Source organism: Anas acuta, chromosome 5 (assembly GCF_963932015.1).
Source record: "Anas acuta chromosome 5, bAnaAcu1.1, whole genome shotgun sequence".
NCBI lineage: Eukaryota > Metazoa > Chordata > Aves > Anseriformes > Anatidae > Anas > Anas acuta.
The window spans coordinates 28,585,352-28,599,911 of record NC_088983.1 but is presented as its reverse complement, the minus strand read 5'-3'; the positions used below and the strand labels follow the sequence as shown (position 1 = coordinate 28,599,911).

Genomic DNA, 14,560 nt, shown 5'->3' with positions numbered 1-14,560 from the left:
GTGTTTTTAAAAAAATAAATTGCTCATCGTAAATACAATTTCACAAGAAGCTTCTTCTCTTTTTCACTATTGCAAGCACAGCATTTCATAATATTTTCCACAGGTAAATTATCCAATAACCACAGGGACAGCCTTCAGTTTTCATTTTAAAGAGCTGAAGCAAAGAATTGGCATTGATTTGGGAATGAAGTTTTTGCTCATTGGTTTACATTACAGCTGGGATTTCCAAATCTGTTTAAGAGACTTGCATCTGCAACTCCTATACTTTTTTTTTTTTTTTTTTTAATGTGAATTAGGCCCAAAAATACTGCAAAGTTTTGAGGAAATTACAAATGGAGAGAAATGATAGTACGCAAAATGCAAGAACTTGGTACCTGTATGAGAGAGGCAGCAGCTGGAATTTGACGGTTGAAATGCTTCTGTCTTTGTTTCTGCTGTACCTTTAGGGCAAAGCCTGAACCAAGAATTCCCTGTGGTAAGAAAGAAAACACGGATTTCTTATTTTTTTTATTTTTTGTAAAGGAGGAAAAGAAAGCACACATAAGCTTGCCAAATTATGTTGTATTAATAAACTCCCATTCAGCATCATAAAACCCAACTAATTACTTAGAGGAAATGACTTAATACTGTTAAGTTTTTAGACTCAGTTAGTATTACTTGTTGAAACAAACTATGAATGCTGTCGTGCCCTGATCCAAAGCCTATTTAAGTCTACTGGGCTCAAACACTAAAAAGCAAGCAGAAATGATATTTCATACCCTCCAGAAGTCTCATAAATGCTTGTGCAAGGGAACGACAGAGCAGGGAAAAATATTAACCTGATGTGCTTAACTTCATTTTTATGAGAAATAAAGCTTTTTAAACTGTAGCATGACAATTCCTATTTCCATATGTTAACCCATGCAGGGATGGGAGGACAAGGAAGAGGACCATTACAACACAGTCAGGATTGTGGTGAGTTCAGCAAGAGGCCATCTAGTCAATTCTCATGACAAGGGGCATGGACTAATGACACTGAATGGTGTACGACCCAAAACAACATCCAAATGTAATGTAACTTAAGTCCATAATTACATATAGAGCAAGTCATTTATGTAGTCGTGTGCATAGCTACAGACATTTAACAAAGGTTTTAGTACCACAATGATAAGAACACATCTTCTATAAATCAACTTACACGACTACACCTACTCAAAAAATCATAATTCATTTTCTACATATGGTAGTCAAAGTGTCAGGGCAGCCAGTGATCTTGGCTCAACCTCTAAGAAATGTATTAATCATCTAGTATTTTGAAAGAAACAGGAAAGACCCTTCCTATTACAATCATTGAACAAAGATCAAAGAGTTAACAATGATCAAACAACATTTATTTGGAAAACGCAGAATTGTTGCAGGACCATGAACCCAAAACAGTTTTGTTTAGCCACAATTACTTCTGTCTGTGATCTTAGCCTGCTCATCTGCTTAAAATGGGAGTAAGACATATGCAATAGCTACTATGTATCAACTATTTACCACTAGAGCTTCAAAATCTAAGTTTCCCCTTAGGGCCAACTCACAGAAATAGCTTAACTCAGTAATAGAATCACAGTGATAAAGGTGGAGGGTGTTCTTTTATTTCTACAGTTAGGAAAAACTGACAGGTAAACATAAAAGCAGTGCTGTGAAGGTGAGGCTGCTGTACAAGTATTTATAGAACATCTTTGCTGGCATTCAAGTCTGAGAAAAAAACACTCATCCAAAAAAAAAAAAAAAGCAGCTTTGGCATTTTTCTTGCAGATAATTTCATTTGCTAAATCTCCCCTCTAAACAAGGAACAAACATGAAAGGTCAGAGTGAGGAGGGAAGAAAGAATATACTTTTAATGGCTAACTGATGTTGGAGAGTCTAAAAATCTACACTCAGAAGCACTACAGCTTTTACAGAGTGACTAATTTTAAAAACCAATTGGAGTTTTAATAGCTGCTGTTGCATGTCATGAAGAGTTTTTGTGGAGGTGCTGGCATAAAAGTATTATTTTTATCCATACTGTCCCCATCACTTCCCTGCCATAGCTATACTATGCTGGCAAAATTGTGTCACTGAAGTTTACTGAAGGTTGCTTAAAATGAAGCTAGCAAGATTTTGACAGTAGGGAGCATTCTGTATAGATCTAGACTTCCTCAACCCTTTCACACAAGCTTGCACAAAATTTCTGACAGCACAATTCAGGTCACACAAACATTTTAACAGAACAACTCACAAGTATTGCTAAATTTGTGAAAACAATACCCTTAGCTACTCTTTGCACTGAACATCTTGGGGCTTTCAAACCACAGCCCATGTTTCACTGATTTTGAATTTACTCTTAATACTCAGGTGCCTTGTTTCTTGTTAGGAAGTACTTGGGAAGCTATCTTCAGTGCAAACAAAGAGCCAAAACCCTTGAAATCTCAACCGTAAATCACTTTTGAAAATGAGACTTCGGCTACAGTCAGATGTTAACTTGGCAAACTGCATCAGCTGCCAACATAACTGTCCCTGACTGCTTACTGTTGCCTCTGCCAGTGACACCTTTTCTGCAGCTTTGCCAGAGGAAGGGTGTGTATGAGAACCTCACAGTTCACCTTGGACTTAATCAGTTGAGTAAACTATGAGTGAATGCTATAAGAAGCCAAAACATCACTAAATCACTGAGTCCAGAAATATGTAGCATGAGAAATACTTCCTTTGCACTTCTTGGATAGGCAGAAAAAGTGTTTTGGTTTAAACATCCCCTTCTCAAACGTATAAAAAAACTAGCATTGTATGTAATAAAAACTGCATATTTATGCACCCCCTCCTTTTTTTTTTTTAAACTACCCAAAGAAACTTTTTAGCTTCTGAAGCTTAAAGGATCATTAACAGAAAGTTTCCTCTGACGAATAGTGGGTCAACAGAAAATTGCCAGCAAAAGCACAAAATAACCTACCGCAGGTAGTGCAAAAAACGAAATTGCAAACACTGAAAAGCAAGATGCAATGGTCTTTCCAATCCAGGTCTGAGGCACTTTATCCCCGTAGCCAATAGTTGTAACTGTCACCTGTAAAGAAAAATACTTGGAGCATTACAGAAAGTATTAGCATGGCAGTTTGGGGTTGTTTTTCCTTAAAGCAATAAAAATTAAATAAATTATTTTAAAGAAACTTGAGTCTCATTCCTAGCTCTCCCAATGACAATCTGTGCTATATTGAGGCAGTTCTCTCTGGGTTTGCTTCCCCACCTAAAACAGAACAAAAGAGGCACAGGAAATTGAATTACAATAAAATACGTATTTAAAATCTTGTAAAGTAATACCATTAATTTAAGTTTTCATGGCTGAGACAGCTTTACTGTACATGAAGTTACTGGGATGTGGGCTGCCTGCCCATGTTAGACCCTTTCCTTAGGGAGAGGCTGCCAACGGCTCTGAATTGCTGATTTTCTTTATGGGCAGAGGATGTTTGCTGAAGAATTTCAGGGCTGTTACAAAGAAAGACTATGTATACTGTAACTATGGAATATGAATGGGGTCAGACATGAAGTATTCTACAGAATAATGTTGGTATAAATAGCAAGAGAAGCAGAAAAATTTCCATACAGCAACAGCTCCTTAAAACAATCTAATGAATCACTAACTTGCATAGAACATCAAGAGCAAGAACAGATAATTTAATGCATGCATACAGGAAACATCTGTTGAGTTTGGGTTTCACTGAAGTAAAGATTACCACCGTGGTGACATAGCATAACAAGGCTTAATAAGTCATTATTTGCAGGAGCTCAAGGAAGGAATGGATTTGTTGCAAGCAGAAGGGATAAATTTGGCATCTGAGAGCAATTTAAATTCACCTATGTCACAAGCTATTCCTGAATTTGGAAATTAGAGAGATTTTTATCTGTGACTTTGAAAAAAGCTAACCAAATCAGACCATGTGAAGCACATGAAACTCTCAAGCAGTTGAAGCACACCTCAGCTGCTGGCTGTTCAGACTTCTGACAGTGTGTGCATCAGCTGCCCAGGACGCAGAGGGCGTTGGCCCCAGAGAGTAACACAAAAGTGCCACCCACTTCTGAGCCCTGCAGCTGCTCACCTGTCTGCCTCAGTGTGCCCTCCCTGAAACTGTGGAAAGGCAGCTACCACCCAGGGCAGCATCAACAGTGGAGAGAAGGGAAGGGCACGTTTACAGAAGCGAGATGTTTGTTAATGGGTGAAGTGATGGAGAGCTTGGGTTTGGGGAAGTGGAAGGGCACGACAGGTGGTCCAGGAAAAGTGTTGCCATCTGCCATATTAATAATCATCCGTTGCTATTAAAAGATAAGAGACCACAGGGAAATATTGTAGGTTTACTTCCCACCTCAGAAATGCATGAAGCAAGCCATGTATTCTCACTGTCCACCTTCTGAGCAATTAATCATTCTGTGTCTGTTTGACACATGGTAAAGGGATGGCTCTGGCTGTTGGAGGTGGTGATATTACAAGTTTATTTCAAATTACTTATACTGGAAGCGTTCAAGTATTATCATTTCGTATTAATTTAAGTTCTTAAACTGTGGCTTAGTTCCAAATTTGGTTCCTATTATACAGAAGTGTTTTAAGAATCAGTAAGGTAAGTTAAGAACAAATTAACTTTAAAAAAAACCTTTACCTATATTCTTTATGTTCTTGTTGAAATACCACCTAAATTCAGGGCCTGATGAGGAACTGAAGGGATGGTCAGTTTAAAAGAAATCTTAAACTCTAATTACAATTTTCTACTAATAAAATATGGTATGGAAAAAATACGAATGAATTCTAGCAAATACCATGGCCTCCAACACCTTCTTCCATAAAAGATTATGAGACAAGCCATTGTTTTATGCCTCAGTTTTTGAAAAACTTTACAAATCCACGTGATGGAAAAGTTTTATCAACCATTCTGCACTACAGTTGTAATACTATTTTTAAATACATACATCAACTAGAATTAAAGAAAAAAAAAAAAAAGGTGCTTTTAAGCTGACTAGAGTATAACAGAAGCATTCATACAAAACTATAACAGAAGAAGAATTCATACAAAATTCAGAGCATTTACCTTCTCTTCCCCACTACCATCCCCGCCTATCCCTTCTCAATAGGTCTATATGAAGCATCAATGACAAAAAAAAAAAATTGTGTCGTTTGTTTGGGGGTATATTTTTAAAAACATTTTGGAAATTGGGTTGCAAGTCACAATGTGTGTTTAAGTTAGAATTTTTCTCTACACTCATAACTCTAATCCATCCACAAATGCATTGTATTCCAAAATTATATTTTCTTTTTCACCAAGATATATGTTGTTGAAACCATATATACCAAATTTCCACCCCAAATGATTTTTATAGTCAATTTATAAACCCCTAAAGAATACAATACTAATTTTGCAGTTGTAAAATAGGATCTTAAAATGGAAATAATGACTCAACTTCTGCTCTAGCATGGCAAATACATTGGCATAATGAAACTAAATTGATACAAGAGCTCACACATTAAATTTTCATTGCAAAGCAGCATGGAAAACTAATTGTTTTAATTAGGAGCAAAATCATATTCATCCATTGACTATTTCAGAACTTTGATCTGATGTACATCACCACAGGCTTTGGTGTAACAATTAATCCTGTTTCCATTACATATGCATCAATAGTCTAAAGGAAGAAATTTGAAGCAAAAAAAACATCTAGACAGCAACAATAAATAGCAATGCCTGTTAGCACTGAATAGGGATTTTATTCAAAGCTATCTGGTTAAAAATAAGTACAAACTAATCAGGTGTGTAATGATGCTCTGTTGATGAAATACTGAATACTTTGTGACAATTTAGGTAGTTAGCTACAGGATACAGGAGTGCATGCCCCAGAGGCAGACACCACAGGACTGAGGAGCAAATACAAACTAAAAGATTAAAAAAGCTGAGCACTAAAGCAAATGAGGGAAAGTCACCTTACAGAGAATACCTTAACTACTTTGTTTCTAAGTTTGTAGCACTGAAACCTCAAAATTAATTGCAGTAGGTATTCTTTTGCATACCAAATACCACCGAGAATTTTCTGACCCACTTGAATACTCATCTTGATTAAATCAAGCAGTACAAGAACATCCAGAGACACACCAGAAACACTGACAGGTTCCCTGACTTCTTTGCAACTGAGGTACAGTAAATGGTTTAAATGATCTCCCGTAATGATCACATAAGAACCTTTTACTGCTTGACATCTTTAGTCAACTGCATTCATGCAAGTTGAATATAAAGTAGATTCTGAAGTAGTTTCTGAAATCTAGGCAGCACAAGTGTAAACAGATTAGATACATATGCTCTTATTTTAGTATGAAGTGTGTGATCTGTATGAAGCTTAAAAAACAAACAAAAAACAACCTAGTGATCTTTCAGTGTTTTGAAATCTTTTCCAAATGACAATATTTTTCTTCTTTATATATTCAAGGATGTTAGAGATAAGAGTTGATTCACACAACACAAATTTCACTGGCTGCTGCGCATCAACTCTACGTACATCGCAGAGCCCTGAAATATTCAAGTTATATCCTTCAGATGAACAAGTTAAAAAACCAAGTGCTACAGGGCAACCATTTAGAAACATCAGTTTTAAAACTGTAATCTAAAACTGAAGAAAGGGCTTCCTGGTCACCACTGCTACAAATATTTAAAGGGAATGTTTAGATTCTTTTTCTTCGTGAAATTTCAAAGTCTTTTTCATACAGTTATTGTTTCAGGCTCATACCACCTTTTTTGATGTGGTTGAAATACGTAAGTGAGACACAACCACATCTGAAGGACACTGCAAGACTTCAATAACTTAGGATATGAAATGAAATGGAACTACACACCCAAGGGCAAACACAACAAACAGAACATACTAACTGCAGTGTCACGTCTCTGAAGTAACAGATATTCAGTGCTGCCCAGCCATCACTTGGGGAGCCTAGTCTAAATGCCAAAGGTGGCATTTTCAGCCATCAAAATAAGGTCTAAATCTACTGGCCACTCTAAGCCTCCTAACCAAACGGTGGCCCAAAATAAACATCTCCACTTGTGAGATCTTACTGGGAAAAGTTAGTTAATCTCACCTAAAATTTGCAATATCACTTCTATGAAAAAAGAAAAAAAAAAAAGCCTATAGCTTTAACCAACTTAGTAAGAATAAAAGATTTTTTTTTTTTCTCCTCCGGTTAGTGTTCTTAGTTTCAGGCTAGTTCAAGTCAGGCATATGATGCCATTTCATTCACTAACTCGTGAAAATACAGCCCCCTTCAGAAATTAATTAGCCTTCCCCCCCCCCACACACACACACAGTCCCTATTGGCAGGTTCTGGAACAGAACCTGGAACAGGTTCTGACAGCAATAGACATTCTGGTAGGTTCCTGTCTTCATTTCTGAAATCTGGGTTTCCAACCACGTTTTTTTGTTGCACTGTTTCATGATCTCAGTTTATTCCCCTCCACACTTCTGTTGCCCAGCTCCTGCAGTACACACACCTGCGACACTGCATGCTCCAAATGCTGCTGAATCCCATTCTCAGTGTTGTGCCCCACAAACAAAAGCTGTTTCCACTCCCTCTTGTAAAATAGGCTATTCATCCCAATCACCCTGGCAGCAGTTCTCAAGGACGATGAGATATAGGGCAAACTTTATTGCATCAAAACAAAGAGGATTGTTCATTATTAGTGAATAGTCAGGGCTTATCTGAACTTTTTATTCTACTTCCCCCTAATATTGCTCCTTACCTCATCACAAAGGTAACTAAAGTAGGAAAACGATCTAGTAAAAAGAATTAAAACCTCCGAGGAAGATTGTTATTTGCACATCAAAATTATTTACAGAAGATAATTATACTGTGACAACACATTACAAAAGCATTTTGATGGCTTTCACTTGGAATTAATGGACAATTTTAGACTTGAACACAGTAGTAAACCTATAGGTACACACACAAGCAGTAAAACTCATAGGAGATCCACCAGCTTTCTATCCTAGCCTGACAGTTGCATCCTACCCTGATAATCCACTGCCAGTTGTTTAGATTTCACAGTATGGTGATAACCCATTCCCTTTCTGTGGGATGCCGCAGGATGCCAGCCCCCCTCTGCTCACTCATCAGATGAAGGGGGAATCGCAGGAGGTCTGCTGGCCACCAGCAGTCAGAGTGCAAAGTGAACAGCCAGCTCTGCTTACAGGATTTGCCCTCACCTGCTTGAGTGTACATACTTCTGATCTACAGTAAAGGGTTTCTGTCAGCCAGAGCTTGCACAAGAGACTGTTTCTACACAAAAAGCTTCAGAAAACAAAGTAGCAAGACGTCTCAGCCATGATATCAAAGAATGTGCTGGGGAAAGTTATTGATGTACGCAGACAATCTGACTGCAAGCTCTGAACTGTTTGTGGAAAGTCCACAGTTTTTTTCCACTCTCTGTGGGTACTATTATTAATATACCTCACAAAACACAGTAAGTATAAGAAAAATAAAGAGCATTATTTAGGTACAACAAGAAAAAGAACACTTAAAGCATATTCGAGATAGCCAAATGTTTTCAGAGGGAACTTTCCAAATGCTTTCCTGTGAGGATATTTCTAGCCATGAGAGAAGAAACCATAGCCAACTTAATTTCAGCCTCCTAGAGACTCATTTCAACAGGACCACATTCTGTACTGGTTTTTGAGCTTTAACTGAAAGCTAAATTCCTTATTGATAATATTTTTTCAAAATTTTTCCCCATTTTTTTCCAAGAAATAATTTATTATTTTTTTTCATCAAGTAGAAGATACTTCTCTTCAAACTTTTTGGATTCTTACAGAAGGATTTTTTTGTGTTCTAGCTCCTTGGTACATTTAATAGAGATTTAAGGCTTTGGGAATTAAGAAAAAATGTTTTGAGCATTCTTTATCTGTAAGAATATCTACATCTAAACTTTGCAAGTAAGAAGTTTAAGAGATCCACATCCACCCCACAGATCTTTATTAATTTAGAACAAAATGTATTTGGAATAGCTCATGGAGCAATTAAAGCTCAGTGATGAGAAGAATTCTACAAATTCTACATAAACACCACCACTTCAACCCAAAAAATAGAAGAAAAAGAATATAATAGGCCTATTATAGTTGGTGTTCTTGACTCGTAAAGCACACAAAGGATAAAATTGAAGTGTCTCTTTCTGTCCAACATTCAAGTCACTGTGCAACAACTCAACAGATTTTTTTTTATTGGGGGGAAAAGGTTCTAACACCCTCCCCCCCCCTTTATGTGTCAACTTTTTAATATTTATGTTCAACTATTATAAATTAAACTTGTTCTTACAACATGTGCTTAATTTCAAGCGGCATTTTCTGCAACTTTTCAGCATAGCTTTTGAACAATTTTTATTTTCAATTTAAATTAAGAACACGTTGATAGACTTTTAAACAGGAATAGGGTTTTACGTATGCTTAGAAGCAAGCAAACTTGTCAATGTTTTGTTGAATTCAGTCCTTCGTGAGAAAGCACATATCTCTGTATTAAAGGAACAAGAAACTCTTTAGTTAAAGCTCATACTTGCAAGCCTAGGGCTCAATCCAGTCCAAATGAATGGGCATAGTGCAATATCCATGCACGGCTATATTCAATAATCACTTGTGGCAAGTAGCGCTCATGATCAAAGAGGCCGTTAGCACAATCCACATAATGGTTTTCCTGAAGGATGTTTGTTCAGATGTGAAGGTTGGAAATTGTGTATCACGTAATGGATACCAAAAGGAGAACTCTGCTCCATCTGCCTGAGGCGTGACAGAATCAATGCTCAAGGAAGAAAGAAAATAAATAAATAAATAAATAATGGAGACAATGAGCCATTAACACTTCCTGTTGGAGATCATCTTTGACAATCTAGGTAAGGGCAATTTTTTTTTTTTATTATTGTTTTTATTATCCAGAACCTACAGTAGGTCTTAAAAACTGTAAGCCTGGACAGGAAGGACAACATAACCAGAGTAAACTTGAATACTTGCACAAGGTAGTTGAAAGATGGATCATGTTACTTGTACTTTATTTGCAAATAAAGTACATGTATATGTACTTTAAATATATGTCTTTTAAAAGACATACAGACAGGCAGCCATTGGCAGAATTTTTATACAACATGTTCTGCATTTAAAAGCGACAGTAATATGGACAAATCTTTACTCCATGCCACAAGGTAACCTCAGGTTTCTCCAAGAAGCCCACAAACTAGCTAATAGCTACAGCCTGGAGTACTCAAGGAAACTCAAATAAAGCCCAGGAGGCCATTTTACATATGGAAATGGAACAGCAATATAGATTTATAAATAACAACAATGAAGAACATTTAATTAAAAGTTATGCACCCTATGGGTATGCCTATAGTCAGCAAAGCAAAGCAATAGAAAAGTACCCAGTTCCAGATGCGGTTTAGTTGTGGTAACACAGACCTTTTAAATGATCTACGTTATGCTATGCCACATATTCCATTGCCATTTTTTAGAAGGGTAGGCATACACTGAGACAACTGAAAAAAAGTACAATGTTGTAGAGTAAAAAAAAAAAAAAAAAAAAAAAAAAAAAAAGTGGGGCATGAAAAAAGTATTGAGTACTTTTTCCTTAGAAGTGTTCTCTGCGACCTAAGGTAAGTCAGTACTGGGGCACTTTTTGAGAAGTGAGATCAGCTATATGCCAGAGATCATGCATCTGTGGAGACCTTTGAGATAGGAATTGAGAATTACCTTCTGCATAACCAGTTCAAAACAGATGGAGACAGGTTTTCAGTGAGTAGAATTTGTGGTCCTTAAGCCATTCTGAAAATTTTGACTAAAACATAATAGAAACTTAAAAGAACAGTTCAAGGTTCTTTTTGTTTTTAAATGAGTTTGAGACCCTCATTAGGAATCATTCTGACACTTATTGACCTCCCTGATACTGACATAACCTTAATAGGGCTTTTCCCTAAAAGAAAGCATGAAGACTACTATGGTATCAAAACACCAAAAATAGATGGAACTGAATTCATTTCAGCTTTGTTTTGCTAAATCCTTTCAGCAGTTAGCAGAAGTATAGCATCTACATTTAGAGCAGAAAAAGGACACTAAATTTTACTCTTAATCCTAAACAAGTTACTTTAGGGACACACTGTGTACAATATCACAGTCCAAATGGCATCCTGCAATGTAATAAATTATAACAGAGGAAAAATATGACCATAGTTAAATCTGTTGACTAATTTAGTTGATTGTAACTAGAAAGACAAAATAATTGGCACACCTATTGAGCAGCAATTCCCTGAAAGGAGAATATTTCAATATCCTGACTGATCTCATTGCTTTTATGGAAGGCTTTACTGTATATTCTGTAAGCCAATCTGGTCTGTCACATATTCAATTTTTAATGCTAACGCCAATGACAGCATGTGTTTTTAAATGCAGCTACATCTGCCACTGTTAATTACTGAGTCATCTGTCCCCTGTAGTGAAAAATGAAAACACCGTGATGACATGAAAGCTTTGAAGAAGCTACTTGTCATTAACTGCTTCCTTGTGCTACAAATTAAGTTTTCTGATCCTAAAAGGGGCTGTACTTAATCACAGCAGATAGAAAGAGAACAGAATTCTGCAGCAGATCTTAGTAGCAACCTACACAAAACATCGTATTCATACAATGCTGTATATGAATTTCAGCATCAGGAGACCTTCAATAGACATGCTTATAAATAGATCTTCCCCTCCTGAAATAGTGCATGGTACTGTTTGTAAAGAGAAGACAATATAAGCACACATATGCAGAGGTTTATCAAAAATATTTCTCAAGAAGGTATGTTCTATTGATGAAACAGAGGTACTAGTCCTGTACTTGTACATGAGACACGATAGTCTTGTTTTTAATCAAATGAATCAGTTGATTTTGATTTAAAACAGCCAAAGAAGACTTAAGAAGATCAGCATGTTTTGAAAACGCAAGCATGGAATTATTAGTGATGCTGATGCATTTTAGCGTCTTTATATATGTATATATATATATATATATATCGCAGTCTCCAACTTCCTCGTAAGGGGGTGTCGAGAGGCAGGAGACCTTTTCTCCATTAACACCAGTGACAGGACCCGCGGGAACGGGGTTAAGCTGAGGCAGGGGAAATTTAGGCTTGACATCAGGAGGGGGTTCTTCACAGAGAGGGTGGTTGCACACTGGAACAGGCTCCCCAGGGAAGTGGTCACTGCACCGAGCCTGTCTGAATTTAAGAAGAGATTGGACTGTGCACTTAGTCACATGGTCTGAACTTTTGGGTAGACCTGTGCGGTGTCAAGAGTTGGACTTGATGATCCTTAAGGGTCCCTTCCAACTCAGGATATTCTATGATTCTATATGCATCTGTAGCACTTAATGATGACAGTTCATTTTATTAAGCTACATGCAATTATAACAGGTGAAAACAAGCCATTGCTTGAATGCTAATGATAAGGAAAAACAGCTTACAAAAAGATACCTTGCTCTGAACCTTAAGAGGATGAGGAAAGGGAAATGATTACAGATGGGAAATCCCAGAACAGAGCAGCCAATCTAATATTTGCATATCGTGCGAGACAAGAAAGAGGCAATTGTTACTAGCAGAAGCAACAAAATTAAAACACTTACTGATATAGTAGTGATATGTCAACATAGCACAGAGAAACGCCACCGAAGTATACCAAGTTGGTTCCAAAGCAATATAATCACTTTAAAACAGTCTTGATTTAAGTATCTTAGATACTCCTTGTTCTGGAATTAGTCATGCTGAATTGCAAAATCATAAATAAATGTTAACAAAAAAAAGATAGCCCTGATTTAGCAAGACTTACTGTATTAGAAGGTTGAACCCTACCATGAAAAAAGTAGCAAGAAGTAAATCACTATAACTGGAGGGAAGACAATTTAAAGAAAAAAGAATAGATATTTCTGTATCTGGTATATATAACTTGATTGCTTTGAATCACAAAATACTATAAACATCAAATAAAACCACTCATCTTCTATACTATTTTCTTAGTTTTACAGAATTACAAAACCAGAACCTTTACCATAGCAATAAAAGGACATTTCAAAGTGCTGTTCTTACTCCATGCCTGCTTGAACTACACTCCATAACTGAGGGTGTTAACTATTTTCAGTACATGTGAATTTCCATACTTACCACTCCCCACCACAGGGCATCTGCATAGCTGCCAAACTCTGTTTCTCCAGAATCATTTACAGCATCTTTTTCAGCCAGGTACACAAAATAAGAGGAAAAAATCAGGCCCAGAAATCCGATGTAGAGTGTAGTTATCAGTTCCTGCAAACAGGATCAAAATAACAGCATTAACAATATTGCTGAGACATAAAAGTTATCTATCACTAACATTTTTTAAAAGATACCTGCAACAGAAGAATGTAATTTCAGCAATTAATAAACACTGACACCAACTGTTGGCTGTGCAAGTTAGCATCCACTGAGTTCAGTAGTGAAAGAATTTACACAGTAGCTATTGACTTGTTCCAGCATACACGTTTCAGATACAGAATTTAATACAACCATGCATTTCTCACTTGCAAGTGTGACTTGCAACATTAAGTTTTTGGTCATCAAAAATCCATTGGATAAACTTTTCAAATGCTGCCATATTCAAAACAACTTTGGAAAAATACGCATACTTTTTAGAAATGTTCAGATTCCCTTTTAGAAGTCTCATTCCTGTGGTTAAATCCAACAACAAGTCAAAAGTTTGGCAAAGTGCAGGTGAACATTTTTAATCTTTTAGGAACTTTTTGTCTCCTGAACAGGGCAGAACAACCATACTTGGGTAAAATAAATGACTACCTGTTTCCACATTAAATATATTTGACATCATCAACATGTCTGCAAACACACTGTTCTGAATATAAGGACTTAAATTACTGTTAAATAAATTGCATCGATTATTATGCCATTTTTTGAGTACTCAAACTTACTTGTCTGTGTATGAACACAACTGATCCCAGAAGCCTCCATGTACCACCCTGACGGTCAACATGCAGCATTCGTAAAATCTGCAGGAAACGGATGCCCCTGGAACACAATTTTTAAATTAATAAAGAGGCTAAGAATACAAGAGGAAATAAAAGAGGTGGAGAGGGCAAGTCTGTGTCTTCTAAAAGACCATTTTGAGGGAAATGCATAGTATTTTATGGTAGACCCAGCAGCTTGTCTCTTCTCACTCCATTTACTCATCTTTCATCATTTGTTATGAAGACAACTCAGGAAGGTTGTAAAGGAAGAGGAAGACTGTACACATGACTGGTAAGGGTGACTCAAGAATTCAGGATTTTGGATGCAAACTGTGAATGCTCCAGAAATCATTCATCAGTTTATATATGACTTGCTTACCAGGATGGGGAACAATATATAGAAACACATATAGTTCTAACTACAGAACCTTGCCTTTTAGGCGTATCACAGCCAACTTGAACTTGACAGTCCAACAATATATATATAAAATTTCATTTTTACAAGAGTCACTAGAGCACTGTTACAGCTAATGCACAGAG

At 36.7% G+C, this 14,560-nt stretch overlaps 1 protein-coding gene across 8 annotated transcripts in view; it reads right to left on the bottom strand.

Annotated features, from left to right (window-relative positions):
* Positions 1-14,560, bottom strand: part of KCNQ1 (potassium voltage-gated channel subfamily Q member 1) — a 389,773-nt gene that overhangs the window by 244,045 nt on the left and 131,168 nt on the right. For all 8 annotated transcript variants that reach the window (XM_068683465.1, XM_068683463.1, XM_068683464.1 and 5 more), the window contains exons 5-8: positions 13,985-14,081; positions 13,188-13,328; positions 2,954-3,064; positions 375-470 (exon numbers count right to left, since the gene is read on the bottom strand). In XM_068683465.1, coding sequence (XP_068539566.1) covers positions 375-470; positions 2,954-3,064; positions 13,188-13,328; positions 13,985-14,081 — 445 coding nt within the window. The remainder of the gene's footprint in view (positions 1-374; positions 471-2,953; positions 3,065-13,187; positions 13,329-13,984; positions 14,082-14,560) is intronic.